The sequence below is a fragment of the Orcinus orca genome, chromosome 9, assembly GCF_937001465.1.
Source record: "Orcinus orca chromosome 9, mOrcOrc1.1, whole genome shotgun sequence".
Taxonomy (NCBI): domain Eukaryota; kingdom Metazoa; phylum Chordata; class Mammalia; order Artiodactyla; family Delphinidae; genus Orcinus; species Orcinus orca.
The window spans coordinates 96,452,873-96,472,497 of NC_064567.1; the positions used below are offsets into that span (position 1 = coordinate 96,452,873).

The following is a 19,625-nucleotide window of genomic DNA, read 5'->3' on the forward strand; positions in this document are numbered from 1 at the left end:
TGGCAGAGCTAGATCCAGGCACAGTGACCCTGCTCTCTAGCTGGACCCCTGCCCGCCCCCCCACAGAAGCAGCTCCCTTCCCAGCTCCTCTGCAGCTCCTCGTGGCCCCCTTTGGGTGCTGGGACACTGGCTGACTGCGACGGGGCCACCTTCTCCATACTGCTCTTCCTTCCTGTGGCTGGACGTGGATGGCGGTCAGGATTTGACCACGAGGTGGAGCGGGGTGGTGCAAGCTCTGGTGACGCCAGCAGGACTGGAGAACCGACCCTGCTGATGTCAAAACAGGTCCATGTGGCCGGAGCCAGCGTTGTGTGGTATTTTCTGTCTATAGCCAAAACTCCTCCTGACTGAGCCCGCACAGGACCACAGAGCCCGAGGTTTCTGGCGGCTGGTGTCTGTCTGCTCTTTTCTCCTCCACCCTCTCCGCAGGAGCCCAAGACAGCAGAGGCCTCGGTGGAGCAGCCGTCACCTGCCAACAGTGTCACCGTCTGCTTGACTTCCTTGCAACATGAGCAGGAAACACTGCTTTTGTACAGTAAATACACACTCATGATAAAAAATAAAACACGAAAGCGACAGGAACCCTCATTCATTACTGGTGCGAATGCAAAATGGTCCATCCACTTTGGAAGACAGTTTGGTGGTTTCTTATAAAACTCAACATACTCTTACCATACAATCCAGCAGCTGGGCTCCCTGTTTTTTTTTTTTAAATTTTTTTGGCCACATGGCACACGGGATCTTAGTTCCCCAACCAGGGATCGAACCCATGCCCCCTGCAGTGGAAGCACGCAGTCTTAACCGCTGGACTGCCAAGGACGTCCCCGGGCTCCTTGGTATTTACACAAAGGAGTGGAAAATTTATGTCCACACGAAAACCTGCACACAGATGTTTATAGCAGCTTTATTCATAATTGCCAAAATCTGGAAGCCGCCAAGATGCCCTTCGCTAGGTGAAGAGATAAATAAACTGTGGTACAACCAGACAGTGGACTATTATTCAGCACTAAAAAGAAATGAGCTGTCTGTTGCACAGCAGTAACTTTTGCTATATTGCACATCAATTATGCTTCAATAAAAAAATTTTAAAAGACATAGAGGAACCTTAAATGCATAGTACTAGGTGAAAGATGCCAGTCTGAAAAGAACACATACTGTATAATTCTAACTATATGACATTCTGGAAAAGGCAAAACTATGGAGACAGTAAAAAGATCAGTGGTTGCCAGGAGTTGGGGGCTGAAAGATAACAGGTGGAGCACAGAGGGTTTTTAGGGCAGTGAAAATACTCTGCATGATACTGTAATGGTGGGTACATGTCATTATACATTTGTCAAAACCTATAGAATGTATCGATACAACACTGAGAGAACCCTAATGGAAATGGCGGGTTTGGGTGGCTATAATGCGTCAGTGTAGTTTCATCGATTGTAACAAATGCACCACTCTGGTGGGGGATGATGATAATGGGGGAGGTTGGCCAGGGGCAGGGGTGGAGAACAGGGGATATATGGGAAATATCTGTACTTTCTCCTCAATTTCCCTATGAGCCTAAAACTGTTCTTAAAAAAGTTTCTTTTTAAAAAGTCTGTTAAACAATTGGTACCTTACATATTATTTGTAAATACGATTCTTAATTATTGTTACTGACTTTAAAAGAAACAAACAGCCTAAACAGGTGGAAAGCAGGAAGGACCCCTATACGGTCTGTCAGAAGTCCTCTGTGTGCATGGAGTCCAGGAAGACATCTGCTGTGTCTAGGGCCCCTCAGAGTCTGGAGTCCTGCCCAAGCGGCCTCGTTGCATTGTAAGGTCAGCTGTCTCATCATTGGCTATTTTCAGTGGTAACCAGCAGCCTCCCTTGGTGAAGGGGCCTCTCCCCTACTGTATTTGTAAGTGGGCTGCAGAGTAAGGACATTCAGCATGATTTCAACATGGTTTTAGCCCCCATTGAGGGTCCTTGACGATGCCCATGATTGCACTGCAAAGTGATTTTCCTCCTTTGATCTTTCCTTGTATATGCATTGCCTGGAATTCTGTGAAGAGCGACCCCACCATACATACACTTGTTATTTAGAATCACTGTGGACTTGGATTGGTTTCTGTCCAATGTGTCATAACTACTCTCATTATTCTTCTTGATACTTAAATTGACCCGAGTTTGACAGGTGGTACCCTGGCTCCTCGACCCATTTGGACTTGAATACTCTTGCTTTCTGGCCCAAGCTGTTCAGGGCTCACCTTGCCCTTTCCCTGCCTCTGACCTTTGGTCGGGCATTTTCCCAGTGGTCTCTGGTTTCCTTGCATGGGAAAACCACATATTTATTTTTTTTTTTTTTGCAGTACGCGGGCCTCTCACTGTTGTGGCCTCTCCCTTCGCGGAGCACAGGCTCCGGACGTGCAGGCTCAGCGGCCATGGCTCACAGGCCCAGCCGCTCCGCGGCATGTGGGATCTTCCCGGACCGGGGCACGAACCCACGTCCCCTGCATCGGCAGGCGGACTCTCAACCACTGCGCCGCCAGGGAAGCCCTGGCTCTTCTTTATTGTTTCTATCTCTCTGTTGAAAATCTCACCTGTCGTGACATCATCCACCCTTTGCAGTATATCCTGTTACACATTTACCATGGTTAAAGTCTCTTGTCTTATAACACAGGCTATGTCTGGGTCTGGTTCTATTGATTGTTGCCTTTCTAGATGATGGGTCACATTATCTTGGGGTTTGTTTGTTTTTGTTTTTGGTGTCTACATTTAGTCAGAGTTCTCCAGAGAAACAGAACCAATATGAGATATACATATTTGTTTGTTTGCTTATTATAAGGAATTAGCTCACCTGATTATGGAGGCCGACAAGCCCCAAGATCTGTGGGGTGAGTCAGCAAGCTGGAGACCCAGGAGAACCAATGGTGTAAGTTCCAGTCCAAAGACAGGAAAAAGCCAGTGCCCCAGTTCAAAGGCAGTCAGGCAGGAAGGATTTGTCACTGAATACCAAGCACAATGTGTAAAGAATAGCAGAGGCTGAAGTAAAGCGTTGGATGCCCAGGAAACGGCACATCCTTCTGTGTTGGCTGTTGGTGCTGGGCTCAGCCCATCTGGCCTGGGGGTGAGCTGAGTCCGGACTTTGTTGCTGCTTTAGATTCAGCTCACCACAGGCAGCAGGATCAGACCTTCCTTTAGCAGCACTGGCATCTGAGTGTGTGAGGGTCTGTTGCGGCAGGCCCGGTGCCCCAGCACCTTGGCGGGTGGTCTCACCCTGCTCTTTCACCTCCTCAGTGGTCGACGGCCATTGCCTGGCAGTCGGTGTGGCCTGGGGACACCTGTAGTGTTTCTCTTGATCCCCCTGCTCTCAGAGGCCCCATATGCCTGTCCTTCAGGAGGTCTCAGCTCTCCTGACACACCCCCACTGGTACACGGTGTAGGGCCTGGCATGTCCACCCTCAGCCTCCAGTAGCGCCACGTGCCTGACCCTCGGGCCAGGTCTTACTCATGATCCCCCAGGGCAGACAGTCACTCCCAGGTGCTTACTGCAGAGCCCTTGTCCTTGGAGGGTCTCTCAGGACCCCTGCTCCTCCCCCAGAGCCTCAGGGAGTCTTCTCCATCTCCTGGACCAGCCTCCCGTCTTCCTCATGAGCACTTGGTGATGACTCTTGGAAAAGAGCCAGGGGGTGAGTGTAAAGTCCCCTGTGTCTAGGGCTCCCAGGGATTGACGGTTTGCCACCAAAGGCAGTGGCAGGGCCAGCGACGCATGCAGCCACGCAGGGCTCCGTGCTCAGAAGGGCCCTGTGCTTGGTTTAATGCTCTGCCATCCCTGTCTTGGAATCCTTGACCTTTTTTTTTTTTTTTTCCTTGACCATTTTTGAATAAGGGGCCCCACATTTCATTCTGCTATGGGCTCTATACATGATGTAGCTGCTCTTGGACAGAGGACTGAATGGTCCCTGCCTCAGTTTCCCCTCCTGGTTCTGTCTTCACCTGCTGTAGTTCCACCTTCAGCATTAGAGGAGGAGACCAGGATGGTCACCACAGGAACTTTGCTGAAATCACCCCAGGAATTTGGAGAACTGAGCTTTGTGAGTAATGTTGACCTTCCCTTGGTGGTCAGACCCACACACACGTCAAAACTGAGTGTGAGTTATCACGCAGCCAAAGTTGAGACCCAGCCAATGGATACCACCTGGGCGCTCAAAAAAAAAAAAAAAATCATGACACTATCAACAGAATGAAAAGGCAACCCACAGAATGGGAGAACATAGTTGCAAATCTCATATATGTTAAGGGATTAATATCAAGAATATGTAAAGTATTCCTAAAACTCAACAACAAAAAGCCAAACAACCCAATTGAAAAATAGGTAAGACTTGAATAGATGTTTCTCTGTTCAAAGAAGACACACAAATGGCCAAAAACACAAGAAAAGATGTCAGCATCACTAATCCTTAGGGAAATGCAAGTCAAAACCACAATGAAGTACTGCCTCACACCCATTAGGATGGCTATTATAAAAACAAACACACAGAAAATATAACGTGCTGGTGAGGATGTGGAGAAACTGGTATGAATGTAAAATGGTGCAGCTGCTGTGAAAAACAGTATGGCAGGCTTCCCTGGTGACTCAGTGGTTAAGAATCTGCCTGCCAAGTCAGGGGACACGGGTTCGAGCCCCGGTCCGGGAAGATCCCACATGTCGCGGAGCAACTAAGCCCGTGTAACACAACTACTGAGCCTGCGCTCTAAAGCCCACGAGTCACAACTACTGAGCCCGCGTGCCACAACTACTGAAGCCCGTGTGCCTAGAGCCCGTGCTCCTCAACAAGAGAAGCCACCGCAATGAGAAGCCCGTGCACCGCAAAGAAGAGTAGCCCCCGCTCACCGCAACTAGAGGAAGCCCGCACGCAGCAACAAAGACCCAACGCAGCCAAAAATAAATAAATAAATAAATAAATTAAAAAAACAGTATGGCAGTTCCTTAAAAAATTAAAACAGTATTATTGTCTGATTCAGCAATTCCACTTCACAGTATATACACAAAAAGATTGAAAGAAAGGACTCACCCATGTTCATAGCAGCATTTGTCACGATAGCCAAAAGATGGAGGCAACCCAAGTGTCCATTGATGGAAGGATGGATAAACAATGGAATATTATTCAGCTACTAAAAGGAAGGAAATTCTGACACATGCTACAACATGCATGGACCTTGAGGACATTATGCTAAGTGAAATAAGCCAGTCACAAAAGGACAAATATTGTATGATTCCACTCACATGGAGTTCCTAGAACAAGCAAATTCATAGAGACAAGCAGCAGAATGGTGGGTGTCAGGAGCTGGGGGAGGAGATGGGGAGTTAGTGTTCAGTGGGGACAGAGTTTCAGTTTGGGAAGATGAAAAAGTTCTGGAATGGATGGTGGGGATGCTGCACAATAATAGGAATGTACTTAATGCCTGTGAACGGTACACTTAATAGTGAAAATGGTAAACTTTATGTTATGTATATTTTACCATAATTTTTTTAAATTTCAGGATGTGGCATGGTGGTGAGGCGCACAGGGCCCAAAACCAGGTAGAATGGACATCTGGCTATACCTCTTCGCAGCTGTGTGAGCTTGAGGAAGTTACTCAACTTCTCTGAGCTTCTGTCTCCTCTTGTGAAAAATAGGGAATTCCCTGGTGGTCCAGTGGTTAGGATTCCATGCTTCCACTGCAGGGGGCACGGGTTCCATCCCTGGTCAGGATTCCTGCATGCCGTGCCATGCAGCGCCGCCAAAAAAAAAAAAAAATCAAAATAATAGTATCTACTTCAAAGGACTGCTATGAGAATTAAATAATGATCGTAATAATGGCACCCGATATTTTCTGGAATCTTGAATTAACTAACTTAGGCCTCATTTCCCCCTTTTTTGGTTACTGTGCCCCTTTCTGTGTTAGGGAAATTCCCCACCTTATGTGAGAACACCAGACACCACCTTTCCCAGCCTCCGGTGATCTGGGGTGATCCAGGGAGATCGGGAATGATCTGGGCTTCACTAAGCAGATGCAGCCCCACCCCGGTCCCGCCCTGCCATCAAATCCAACGTTTGGGGGGGTGGTCCTCCCCCAGGCCAGGCTGAGGTGGGTTTCTCCCTGTGTCCTGATGTGCAGGTTTCCTAAGGGCTGAGAACTCCCAGTCCCTCCCAGTCCATCCCTTTTCTGCTGGGTCAGCAATAGTTGTTGCCTCGGATGTCGCCTGCTGTCTCCCCAAAGCAGCCATCTTGCCTTCCTCCTTACTATCAGAAGCCGGGTGGCTCAGGTGGCAATGTGCCCAGATCAAAATATTCATCTTCCTGGATTCCTGCTGCCAAGGGTGAAAGCCGCTGGGTGGGGCTCCTGGGAAAGCTTTGCAAACAAGGCTGTGATGGCTCCACTCCCGAGCCTTCTGCCCTTTTCTTTTTCTCCCCCTTCCTTAGTCTTTGCGGCAGTCAGACGATCTTGAACACGAACTTGGGGGATGCGGGAGGGGAAGGGAGGTGGTGGCACCTGTGAAGCTGTGAAGTGATGGGGCTGGAGCTGAGGACGGGGTGGCGGGGTGAGGAGTAAAGTCCTCTGGGTTCCCTGACGTAAGAATTGGAGCCCTGCATCTTTTCTTATGTAGCAAGACTACTCAGGAGTTATTTTGTTATATTTTAACAACTGATATTTAATGTATTAAACTACAATTTAAAACATAGTTCTTCAGCTTACACATAATATTTGTCTCTTTATAGGTATGGCAGATTTGAACTCTTTTAATATATCTTCAAATATTTAAACTGCATTTATAGATGTAATACATTTGGTTTCCTTTTAAAGTACTTCATTGTCCAAATTAACAATGAAAAAACCTCCCTGGGCATTAAACAATTCTGATAAACTTTTAAATAGGTTGAACCTAAAGTTCTCTTAAACGTTAAAATGCAATATGTAGGGACTTCTCTGGTGGCCCAGTGGTTAAGAATCCGTCTGCCAATGCAGGGGAGACGGGTTGGATCCCTGGTCCGAGAAGATCCCACATGCCGCAGAGCAACTAAGCCTGTGCGCCACAACTACTGAGCCTGCGCTCTAGAAACCATGAGCCACAACTACTGAGCCCTTGTGCCACACTACTGAAGCCCATGTGCCTAGAGCCCATGCTCCGCAACAAGAAAAGCCACCACAATAAGAAGCCCATGCACCACAACGAAGAGTAGCCCCCGCTCACCACAACTAGAGAAAACCTGCGTGCAGCGACGAAGACCCAATGCAGCCAAAAATAAAAGAAAAAAAATGCAATATATAAACTTTAATATTTCCAGTTGAAACCACAAGTCTAAATCAATTTTTAACTACACAATTTTAAAAGCAGTTATTGGGTGGAAACAGGGAGTTACTAAAAATGGGCACAAGGTTCTTTCTGGGTGAGGGAAATGTTCTAAAATTAGATTGTGGTGATATCTGCACTGCTCTGAATTTGCTAAAAAGTCACTGAATTGTACGCTTAAAACAAGTGAATTTCATGGTATGTAAACTACATCTCAGTGAAGCTTCCATACCATGAAATTCATTTGTTAAAAGCTGTTAAAAAAGAAAATACAGGGAATTCCCTGGCGGTCCAGTGGTTAAGGGCTCCATGCTTTTATTGCCGAGGGTGAGGGTTCGATCCCTGTTTGGGGAACTAAGATCCCCACACGCCGCACAGTGCAGCAAGAAAAAGAAGTGCATACATAAGTCAAAGAGACAGAGAGAGAGAAAAACAAAACAAAACAAAAAACTACTGCACATTTTACCACCTAACTCAGGTCAGTAATGCCCAGGCTGGCCTGGCTGCAGACAGGATCCTTTTGGCCACGCCTGCGTGCCTGCCACAGAGACCCCCGTCTTTGGGGCCTGCACAGGACATAACCTGGCTTCCCCTCACTGCCTCTAGCCCTCGCAGGTGGAGGGTGCCCCTCTGAGTTCTTGGTAGAAGAAGTGAGTGAGAGACTATGATGATGGTGAAGAGAAGGGAGGGCCCTGAATAGTAATGTGAGGGAAGTCATAAGTGACGAACTTATTATTCATTCATTTATTTCTTAGGAGGGGTTCCTAACTGCTTTAAGGTTCAGAGTGGAGGAGAGAGAAGTTGAGGGAGTTTATGCCTGAGGGCCTCGGGTCATTTTTTCAGTGTGAGATAAGGACAAGCAGCTTCCTCAAGGTCAGAAAGCACCGGTGCTGGGGAATGGGCAAAAAAGCAGTTGCTAGTTCTGGCTTTGCTAATACTCCTAAGCTGGTTACTCTGAGCAAGCTACTTAACATGAAGGATGCTCACTTTCCGCATCTGTAAATGGGGATTCTGGGGTGGTTGTGAGAACAAAACCGCACTCTTATAAATTCTGAGCAGATGCAGGCTCACAATGCCATTATTAATAATGATGGCATGATGCCAGACACTGGATTTCATCTTTCATAAGGACTCTCATTTGCTTCTCACAACCCTATCCTGGTTTTGGAGATACTAAATAACATTCTGAATGTCAAAGGATATATAAATTTTCTTTTCAAGGTTTTCCGAACAAAAGACCAGGGCCATATAAGTGCATTTAGTACTAGTAATAAAAGTATTATTAATATCTTTGCCTAAGGGAGTTCACTTTTCTTTTTTTAAAAAATAAATTTATTTATTTTTGGCTGCGTTGGGTCTTTGTGGCAGCGCGCGGGCTTCTCATTGCGGTGGCTTCTCTTGCTGCGGAGCACGGGCTCTAGGCGCCCGGGCTTCAGTAGTTGTGACATGTGAGCTCAGTAGTTGTGGCTCGCGCGCTCTAGAGCACAGGCTCAGCAGTTGTGGCGCAAGGGCTCAGGTGCTCGACAGCATGTGGGATCGTCCCGGACCAGGGCTCAAACCCACCTCGCCACATTGGCAGGCGATTCTTAACCACTGCACTATCAGGGAAGTGACAGGCTCTTGTTTTAACGTCTTCCTCCTGGAGAAAATTCAAGCAGAGTGTGCAAGATATTTTCGGAAAGTAGGGTATTTTGGAAGCATTTCATAACCTTTCAGACTAGGGGAGAAAGGGGGAAGGGAGAGAGGGCGGCGGCTGCGCCTCATCCTCATCTGCAGTGGGAAAATGGTGATGCCCAAAGCCACCTGGCCTCCCAGAGCGGCATGGGCCCTGGACCCCGAGCGACCTTGGCGGGCGGCGCGACCTTGAGGCCTGCGTTTGCCTCAGTTGCCCCCTCTGCGCGATGGGAAGACGTCCTGGCCGCGGGCCCAGGCAGGTGCATGTCTCTCGGGCTCCCACCGACCCAACCGGCCCACCAGGGCGGTCTCCAAGTCCCGTCCCCAACCCGGTCGCCTCAGCGCGACCCCACACCGCAGCGCGGAGACCGAAGCGGCGGGCGGGAACCTGCCTGCATCTGCCAGCGCGCACGCGCGTCTCCCGTCCCTCCTCTCCGGCGCCATCTCCACCCATAGGCCCAGGCACACCGTCACTTCGACTGACCCACGGTCGCGATTGGCCAGAGACGAGGCGCGCGACCGGCCATGGGCGGGGCCTGAACCGGCTATAAAAGAGGCGGGCGGTGGGGCTCGTGCTGCTTTGCAGACGCCGCCACATCGGAACTTCCCGCGCAGCCCAACCATGGTCAACCCTATCGTGTTCTTTGACATCGCCGTCGACGGCGAGCCCTTGGGCCGCGTCTCCTTCGAGGTTGGGGCGGGCGGCGGCGCGCCGGGTGGGCCTGAGCGGGCGGCGGGGGGGGAGGCCATGGGCTGGGTGCGGGCGCCCCGCCTGAGGAACGCGGGCGGCGCGGCGCCATTTCCTGACGAGGGGCCATTTTGGGAGGCCGGGGGCGGCGGGCAGACAAAGGCGGGGCGGGCGGGGCGGGCGGGGGAGGCGCGGCCGCGCCCTTCCGGCCGCGCACGTGCTCGGGCCGCGAGCCGTTGGCCGCCGCGTGGGATCGCGGGGCCCTGAGGGTCGGCAACGCCCCAGACGGAAGGCGGGCGCCGGCCCTGGGCAGCCGCGACCTTCCCGGTGCCGCCCTCGAGGACTCGGAAGCCGCTTCCTTCGAGCCGACGCGGCGGCCGCACCTGAAGGCTGCCTTTTCCCGCGCCGGGCGCGCCAGGGCCGGTGGGGATAGCAGCCCATCCGTTGTCCCGAAGGACGCTTGCTAGTTCAGGATTGGGTTATAATAAGGGTGTGGGGTCGGCCGGCTCGAGGGCTTACCCGGGTGTTTTAAAATCGCGAGGTTGATGTAGAAAGAGGCCCCTCCCCGCCCCCACCCCGAGCGGAAATGTGCCGGCCGCCTTCCCTCCGCTGGCGCCGAGGCCCGCCTTCCGCTGCGGGTGACGGCGGGTGGGAGGCGCCCGGGCCCCTCCCGGTCGTCCCCGCGCAGAACAGGCTAGTCGAGACCGGCAGAGCGGCAGGCCTTCTGCGCTGGTTTCCTAATTAGTTCAGGCGTGTTACGGGTACTTCTTAATCAGTTTGTAATCACAGCAGGGTAGCTAAGTAAGTCGGCGGGCTCTTCAAACGGTAAATGGGATTCCGTTCCAGTTAACCCAGCATGGTAGGTCTTGGGGTGTAGCCCTAAGTGGTTTTATCCTCTTTGACCACTTCTCAAAGAGCCGCCAGTGATCAGGTTGTAGGATCTCCGCCCAAGCTTAGATAGCCCCCCATGCAGATCAGTCTGTAGCCCACTCTCACTGTAGTCAGAGCTAAGAATTGATAAGGGCCCATGTGGAAACTTGCCCTGACGTAAAAACTGGAGAAATACTACATCCAGTAGATGTATACTCCACCTTTATCCGAAGTCAGCTGATAATTGGCCAGGGGCCACGTGGAAACTTGGCCTGAGCCTAACTCTTTGTAGCTTGTGTGTCTCAGGTTAGCCAGAGGGCTTAATGGAAATGAGATAGGCGCTCTGACAGATCCCTTGGTGAGAATGGAGGTGGAACTGCCACTGCGAGCTTTAACTTTAGTAAGGGTCTAAAAGGGAAACGAGTTAGTACGAGGGTTGGAGACACGTTAATACTTAAGAGACCGTATGTTTTATATACAGTACTTAGAAGCTAAATAGTAAGTCTTCTAAGAAACATCCAGGGATTTCAGTAGATGATTTAAGTCACGGATCTGTGGAATAGTTCATTAAGTACTTTAAACTGTCTTTATGCAAGGGCTCGCGTTTTCTATGGTATTTAAGCTTTTTTAGCCAAAATGTTTGATATATGCAGGAAAGGTTCGAAGCAGTTGTACTAGAAACCAATCTTTATTTTTTACCCCACTACTAGGTAAGGGACCTGGAAACCAAGAAGTGACTGCTCATCCAATCCATAAAGCTATGTTAACAGATTGGAGGTAGTAGCATTTTCATTACCAGTGACTAAAATTACAGCTGTTTACTCCCTGATCGTGCAGGAGTACTTGCTATTCTTGAAAGTTCTTGTCTTTAGGTTCAAGTTGAAGTTGGGGGAGGTGATGTACCTTTGAGAGACCATCTATCTGTTTAGAAGTAGGTGTGATACACATAAAAGTTTTAAGTCACTTTTTAGAAGCCTCACACTATCTGAGTCATTCCTGGTTCTGGAGTTTTGGCATGTCTTTGGGTGTCATGTTGCTAACCCAACCCCGCAGGACCTTAAGGCTGTCAGGAGCCGTTCTTATTTGGGATTCAAAGTAATTACTGAAGAAGCATTCTCTTCTAGTGAGAAAATGAATTTATGATTCAGAGGCCCCTAAAGACAAGGGTACTAAGCAACAAAATATGTAAGCATATGTTTTTCATTAACTGTCATTTTCTCTTACAGCTGTTTGCAGACAAAGTTCCAAAGACAGCAGGTTAGTTTTATTTCTTTTTTAAATGTTTAACAAAGGTATTCTGATTTTAACTGTTGTGTCTATATACATATACACTTTATTTTAACAGAAAACTTCCGTGCTCTGAGCACTGGGGAGAAAGGCTTTGGTTATAAAGGTTCCTGCTTTCACAGAATAATTCCGGGATTTATGTGCCAGGTATGAAATTTACTGATACTGATTTGGGTTCTCTTAATTTGGGATTGAGCCAGAACATTTCAGGATGTGCACATATGGTCTGTCTGCATTGCTGCCAGTCTACTTTTATACTTTGTTTTCTGTTACATTTGTCTATTTGACAATTTTGCACTGATACCATGCCATCTAAATTGCTGTGGTCTGTAATAAACAAATGTTTTTTTTTAAGTGCATATATGAACTAAAATGTTAATTCTACCATTTTGGTTCCACTTGACCCTTTTAATTAGTTTAAACTTGAGTTTTAAAGTTTGAACCTTGCAGACTTGGCATGTTTTCCAGCTGTGTTGCCAAAAGTGACAGGTTCCTCTTTTATGTTCACAGGGTGGTGACTTCACACGCCATAATGGCACTGGTGGCAAGTCCATTTATGGGGAGAAATTTGATGATGAGAATTTCCTCCTGAAGCATACGGGTCCTGGCATCTTGTCCATGGCAAATGCTGGCCCCAACACAAACGGTTCCCAGTTTTTCATCTGCACTGCCAAGACTGAGTGGTAAGAGCAGAACATAGCAAAGGCAACCTTTCCCTGCTGTTCCTGCTCTAAAGTAGTAGAAGGGCATGAATAGTCACAAATTTAGATAGTGCACTATAGAAAGTGAGATACTCTAATAGCAAAACAGGGCACCTTGTTGAGTAGTTGAATTTAAGAGTGGTGCTTTCATCTAATTAGCATGTGATTTGTTGGCTCTTTTTTAGGGGTCCATTCTAAAATTAGGATTAACACTGATTAGAGACTCTTGGAGACCACCTTTTTTAGACTGGCTTAAAGTAATCTGGTGTTGACACTTTTTTTTTAGGTAAAAGGATAAAATGTTTCCAGTATTTAACTAGTCGGCGTTAGCTAGTGCTAAAAGCTGGATAAACCACTCTTCTGGTCTTCTCTTGCTTGGGTATGCTATATTGATTTGTGGGACACTGTTCTTATCTCAATGCACAATGCAGGCTGCTTATTTCTCTCTATTTCATTACTACCTGCAGATCGGAGGTAGTAATGTTTATTCTTCTGTTTCCAGGTTGGATGGCAAGCATGTGGTCTTTGGCAAGGTGAAAGAGGGCATGAATATTGTGGAAGCCATGGAGCGCTTTGGTTCCAGGAATGGCAAGACCAGCAAGAAGATCACCATTGCTGACTGTGGACAAATCTAATAATAAATTTGACTTGTGTTTTATCTTAACCACCAGACCATTCCTTCTGTAGCTCAGGAGAGCACCCCTTCATCCCCATCTGCTCCAAATATACTATAATCTTTGTGCTCTCATTGCACTTCTTTGGGTTCCATATTTTCCTTATTCCCCTCCAAGTTTAGCTGAATTGCAAAGTTAAGTTTATGGTTATGAAATAAAGACTAAACAACCGTTGTCTGTCCTTGTTTGGTTAGGGTATTGATGTAGATTTCATTTTTAAGCAGCAACACGTTACTTCTAAGACAACAGTTGCTGTGTTTGTTTAAAAGTATCTTGTTTTTTTGCTTCCCTGATCCAAGAATAAAGTTTTGCTGATCGAGTATCCCAAGGGCAAGCTGTGAGTGGAATACGGAAGATGTAGGCTCAGGCAGGGAAAAAAGGTGGAACTTCAAGATTGTGACCATGTTGGAACAGTACTCCTTTAAGGATGACAGTGGAAAATTCTCACTTGGCACATTTAGGGTTATCCATCAAAATTACTATAACAAATTGAAAATCAGCTAATTTTAACAAAGCTTAATTTGAGCGTATTCTGTGGTGGCCCTCCTTGAGGGAAATGTCAAGCTTTAGCCTCTGTGGGGAGGGGTCTTTGGACCATGTTCTTGGGATATCTAGCTGTTTGAGAATGTAGATGCAGAGTACAGGGTTTTATGACAGCTCAATTGTGAAGTTCAGTCTGCTAGAGAAAGGCAGGCAGACCTGGTGTGGTACAGTCTACCTGCAGAAGGCATCTGGCTCTGCCTTGCTCCAGACCAACTGGTGACCAGGTAACTGTCTATAGATGAGGGAACTTCTCCCTGGCTAGTTGTAGAGGCCGTCATGGTCATTTGAGGTCTTCTCATTCCATTGTGCAGACCTGGTGATCTGAGCCATAATCTGGTCCAGTTGAGGTCGTTATGTTCGTGAACATGGTTTCCTTTAAGATCAAGAACTCCCCTTGGGAGGCCTCCCCAGTTGCATACTCTGTCCCTCCCAAGAGGCCCATTTTTTTTTTTTTTTGAGGTCACTGATTTTGTGTTTATCACTCTATCACCTATGTGTGTCCCTAAAAACAGACTGTTTAGGGTTTTTTTGTTGTTTTTTTGCAGTACGCGGGCTTCTCACTGCTGTGGCCTCTCCGGTTGCGGAGCGCAGGCTCCGGACGCGCAGGCTCAGTGGCCATGGCTCATGGGCCCAGCTGCTCCGTGGCATGTAGGATTCTCCCGGACCGGGACATGAACCTGTGTCCCCTGCATTGGCAGGCGGACTTGCAACCACTGCGCCACCTGGGAAGCCCCATACTATTTAGTTTTGAAAGGGTAAGTGGCTGCTACGTTATGAAGGCCTCCAGGACAAGGCAAGGTGAGCAGAATCGATTACAGTGTGGCCTCAGCTTCCCTGAGCACAAGAGCTGCTGCTTCCAGAGAGGGCCAGCCATGTATCCAATAAGGTAGGGCTCACCCAGTTGCTTTAGCACACCTCAGAAAATAAGCAAAATCCATACAACCTGCAGTGTACGGTCCTTATTCAGATTTCCCCCACTGGTTCCGGAGGTGGTTTTATTTTTGGCTGCGTTGGGTCTTTCTTGCGGTGTGCGGAGTTCTCATTGCCGTGGCTTCTTTTCTTGTGGAGCATGGGCTCTAGGTGCCCAGGCTCGGTAGTTGTGGTGCACGGGCTTAGTTGCTCCGCGGCATGTGGGATCTTACCGGCCCAGGGCTTGGACCCGTGGCCCTCTGCGTTGGCAGGCAGATTCTTAACCACTGTGCCACCAGGGAAGTCCCTAGAGGTGTTTTTAAAATCAGCTTTATTAAGTATGATTTACATACAATCAATGTATTTAATAATGTGCTCTCCCGCCCACACCCCCCCCCCCCACTGCCCCCAAGGATCCAACCTAGGTTCACACACTATTTGATTGTTAGGTCTCTTTTGTCTCAATCTAGAACAGTCCTTCCACTTTTTAACATATTGTAATTTCTATTAATGTTAAAAAAAGGCCTATTGAGATAATTTATACACCATAAAATTCAACCATTTTAAGAGTACAATAATTTTAGTGAATTTACTGAGTTGTGCAACCATCACCGTAATCCACCACACCAGGAAGACCCTGTGCCCATTTGCAGTCCCTTCTGCTTTCACTCCCAGTCCCTGGCAACTACAAGTTGGCTTTCTGTCTCTAGATTTACCTTTTCTGGACATTTCATATAAATTGAGTCCTACACTGTGTGGTCTTGGCCTCTTGCCTTTTTTTTTTTTTTTTTTGACATCAACTCCTTAAACAGTCCAGGACATTGACTTCGTCGAATGTCCCTGATTTTGGAGCTACCTAAGGTCTCCATTTCGTGTTACTTGCTTGTTCCTCTGGCTCTTGTATTTTCTGTAAACTGGAAATTAGGCAGAGAAGCTTGAATGGACACATGTTCAACATTTTATGCAGGAAGGCGTTGTAGGTGATGCTATATGCACTTAATCCTGTTGTCAGATAGCATATGATCTCATGCTGACTCAACAGGAGGTCTGACTGCTCCACTGGAAAGGTACTTTATATTCTTTCTGCTGAGTAGGTAACCTGTGGGATGTGTGAAGACCCTGCTCCCAGACCTTTCACCTGATTATTTTCTTTTAGCATCAGTTAATGATCTTCACCTGAATCAATTTTTAAAAAATAATTTTGGCCATGCCACGTGGCTTACAAGGTCCAAGTTCCCTGATCGAGGACTGAACCTGTGAGTGAGGAGTCCTAACCACTGGACCACCAGGGAATTCCCCTGAGTCAATTACTCTGTAGTTGCGAAAAATTGAGTAATCTTCTAATCTCTCTCTCCCTCCTCCTACCACTGTGGATTTTCATTAAACGTGTTACGAACAATTGCACTCATTATTTTTTATATTTATTTATTTGGCTGTGCTGGGACTTGGTTGCGGCATGTGGGATCTACCTCCCTGACCAGGGATCAAACCCTGGCCCCCTGCATTGGGAGCTCGTAGTCTTAACCTCTGGACCACCAGGGAAGTCCCTGCACTCATTGTTTTTGATGCTCAAATCATCCCAAATTTGGCTAGTACAAGCCCCTCTAAGTTGACCTCTGTGGCTCTTTGACATGATTCCAGTAGCCTTTAAGCCCTTCTGAAGTTTATGCTTCCCTTCCATTACACAGCATCCCTTCCATTACACAGCAGTTGGAGGCCTCGGAAGTGCCACGGATATTCAGATTTTTCAGCAGCCCGAAACCGAACCCTTCATGTTAATATGTAAAATAGACTTTAGACTTACATAATTATAAATGAGTTTTTCGCATACACTAACATCCGGCCAGACGTTTGGAAGTCAGTGGGGCAGTCTCAGGCATTATAACATGTCCAGCATTGCCCCCATCCACTGTCAGAGGCCCACAGATTTCCAAAGTGCCTCCTGGCTAAAAATCACTGACGTAATGAGTTAGGATGCAGCTGTTAAAAGAACAAAGTAGGGACTTCCCTGGTGGTGCAGTGGGAAGAAATTAAATGAGTTGCTGAGGCAGCTATAAAACATCTGGCAGAAGGTAGGTAGTATTCTGCATTATATGAAAGGCAACTCAGACATGAAGGAGACATGGCCTTACAAGAAAACAATAGACAAATCGGAGAGTCTTTTGTAAGGAAAAATAATATGCTTAAGATATATATGTGTCAATTATTTTTTAAATATTTATTTATTTATTTTGGCTGTGCCGGGTCTTAGTTGCAGCACTCGGGATCTTAGTTGAAGCATGGGGACTTCTTAGTTGCAGCATGTGGACTCAGTTGCAGCATGCATGTGGGATCTAGTTCCCAGACCAGGGATTGAACCTGGGGCCCCCCCACAACTACTGAGCCTGCGTGCCACAACTACTGAAGTCTGTGAGCCTAGAGGCTGTGCTCTGCAACAAGAGAAGCCACGGCAATGAGAAGCCCACGCACTGCAACTAAGAGTGGCCCCCACTCAGCGCAGCTAGAGAAAGCCCACGCGCAGCAACGAAGACCCAATGCAGCCAAAAATAAATAAATAAATTTAAAAGAACAAGGTAGTGCATCTCCAAAATAGCCTCAGCTAGACTTTTATTTGAAAACAACAAAGAGCAGTAGAACACAATATAACAACATGCTACAGTTTTTGTAAAAAGCAGAATGAAGTGTATCTTTGTGCTTGTACATACCCTTGGGAGGATACAGAGAAATGTTTCCCAGTGGGTGTGTCTGGGTAGAGGGGTGAAGGCCTGTGGGCAGAGAGGACTTTGTCACCACACATCCCTTTTACTTGTATTAAATATTTAAAATTTCAAAAACATACATTCTAAAATGAATCAATAGTACAGTTGGTCTTCCATATCCACAGGTTCTGCCTCCACAGATTCAGCCAACCATGGATCAAAAATACTGGGGAAAAAGAATTCCAGAAAGCAAAACTTGAATTTGCCATGCACTGGCAACTATTCACACAGCATTTACATTGTTTCTGCAACTATATACATAGCATTTACATTGTATTATGTATCATAAGTAATCTAGAGATGGGTTAAAGTATCTGGGAGTGTGTTCCAATGTTGTGTGCAAATGCTACACCATTTTGTATAAAGGACTTGAGCATCCTGTGGATTTGGATATCCAAGGGGTCCTGGAACAAATCCCCCATGGATTCTGAGGGATGACTGTATTTGGCTCACTTCAAAATGCTTAATATAAGAAAGATATTACTGGGACGTCCCTGGTGGTCCAGTGGTTAAGACTCCATGCTCCCAATGCAGGGTGCGTGGGTTCGATCCCTGGTCAGGGAACTAAGGTCCTGCATGCTGCACGGTGCGGCCAAAAAAATGAATAAATAAAATAAAACAATTTACTTTAAAAGAAAAAAGATATTACCTAAGTGTCCATCGACAGGTTAATATATAAAGAAGATGTGGTATATATACACAGTAGAATACTACTCAGCCATAAAAAGAATGAAATAATGCCATTTGCAGCAACATGGGTGGATTATCATACTGAGTGAAGTAAGTCAGACAAAGACAGATATCACATGACATCACTTATATGTAGAATGTAAAAAATGATACAAATGAACTTATTTATAAAACAGAAATAGACTCACATAGAAAACAAACTTCCGGTTACCAAAGGGGAAAGGGTGGGAGAGGGATAAATTAGGAGTTTGGGATTATAATATACACACTACTATATATGGAGTAGATAACCAACAAGGACTTACTGTTTTCAATATCTTGTAATAACCTATAATGGAAAAGAATCTAAAAAAGTATATATATATATATATATATATGACAGTCTCTTTGCTGTAAACCTGAAACTGACACAAAATTGTAAATCAGCAATATTTCAATAAAAATTTAAAATATAAAATTTAGTAGAGAATAACAAAAAACAATAAAAAATAACGATATTGCTCAAAAAATTAGACTTTTTCTAAAACAAAAACTAGAAATCATTCCTGATTATATGGGTAAAATAAGACCTACTTTATTTTTGGCAACGCTGCGTGGCTTGCAGGATTCAGATTGAACGCGTGCCCACTGCAGTAGAAGCCCGGAGTCCTAACCACTGGATTGCCAGGCAATTCCCTTCTTGTTCATGTTGGTCAACCTTTCAATCAGATGTTAAGTTGTCTGCAGAGGGGTGACTGTCCACCCGTTTATACAGCAGAAGTCTCTCCTGGCAGTCAGGACTGAAGGTGATGAATTGAAAAGTATTGGTTAAAAATAATTTGGGAGACTTCCCTGGTGGTCCAGTGGGTAAGACTCTGTGCCCCCCGACCCCTGGTCTGGGAATTAGATCCCGCATGCATGCTGCAACTGAGTTTGCATGCTGCAACTAAGAAGTCCCCATGCTTCACCTAAAATCCCGAGTGCTACAACGAAGACCTGGCACAGCCTAAATAAATAAGTAAATAAATAGAAATAAAAATAAATATTAAAAAAAAATTCTGACACATATCTATCTTAAGCATATTATTTTCCCTTAGAAAAGACTCTCCGATTTGTCTATTGTTTTCTTGTAAGGCCATGTCTCCTTCATGTCTGGGTTGCCTTTCATATAATGCAGAATACTAACTACCTTCTGCCAGATGTTCTATAGCTGCGTCAGCAACTCATTTCTTAAAAAGGAATTTGTGGGCTTCTCTGGTGGCGCAGTGGTTAAGAATCTGCCTGCCAATGCAGGGGACATAGGTTCCAGCTCTGGTCCGGGAAGATCCCACATGCTGTGGAGCTACTAAGCCCGTGAGCCACAACTACTGATGAAACATTTTGGATGTGAATTGGGCCCCTGAAATCCCACACTAGTTGGTGGGGCGGTATTGCTGGTGTTAGAAGCACATAGGATTCGAGGGAGGCCCGTTCTGAAACCTCAGCTTACCTGGGTTTGCCACCTACATCTACTTTGAGCCGAAGTTGCTGGCTGCTTACTGT

General features: G+C 46.6%; 2 protein-coding genes across 5 annotated transcripts in view; one reads left to right on the forward strand and one right to left on the reverse strand.

The window, feature by feature from the left end:
* Window positions 1–19,625, reverse strand: part of LOC101277389 (unconventional myosin-Ig) — a 275,011-nt gene that overhangs the window by 180,550 nt on the left and 74,836 nt on the right. The window lies entirely within an intron of this gene.
* Window positions 9,536–13,377, forward strand: PPIA (peptidylprolyl isomerase A). 4 transcript variants are annotated; one of them, XM_033411360.2, is made up of 6 exons: window positions 9,536–9,674; window positions 11,252–11,318; window positions 11,768–11,798; window positions 11,887–11,975; window positions 12,339–12,511; window positions 13,032–13,193. In XM_033411360.2, exons 4-6 carry the CDS (start codon window positions 11,967–11,969, stop codon window positions 13,162–13,164), a joined length of 315 nt encoding a protein of 104 aa, XP_033267251.1. In that variant the 5' UTR covers window positions 9,536–9,674; window positions 11,252–11,318; window positions 11,768–11,798; window positions 11,887–11,966; the 3' UTR covers window positions 13,165–13,193. The 4 variants fall into 4 exon arrangements, with proteins under 4 accessions (XP_033267251.1, XP_004283036.1, XP_049570644.1 ...); XM_004282988.4 differs by lacking the exon at window positions 11,252–11,318 and having other exon boundaries at window positions 9,566–9,674; window positions 13,032–13,377; XM_049714687.1 differs by lacking the exons at window positions 9,536–9,674; window positions 11,252–11,318 and adding an exon at window positions 10,512–10,530.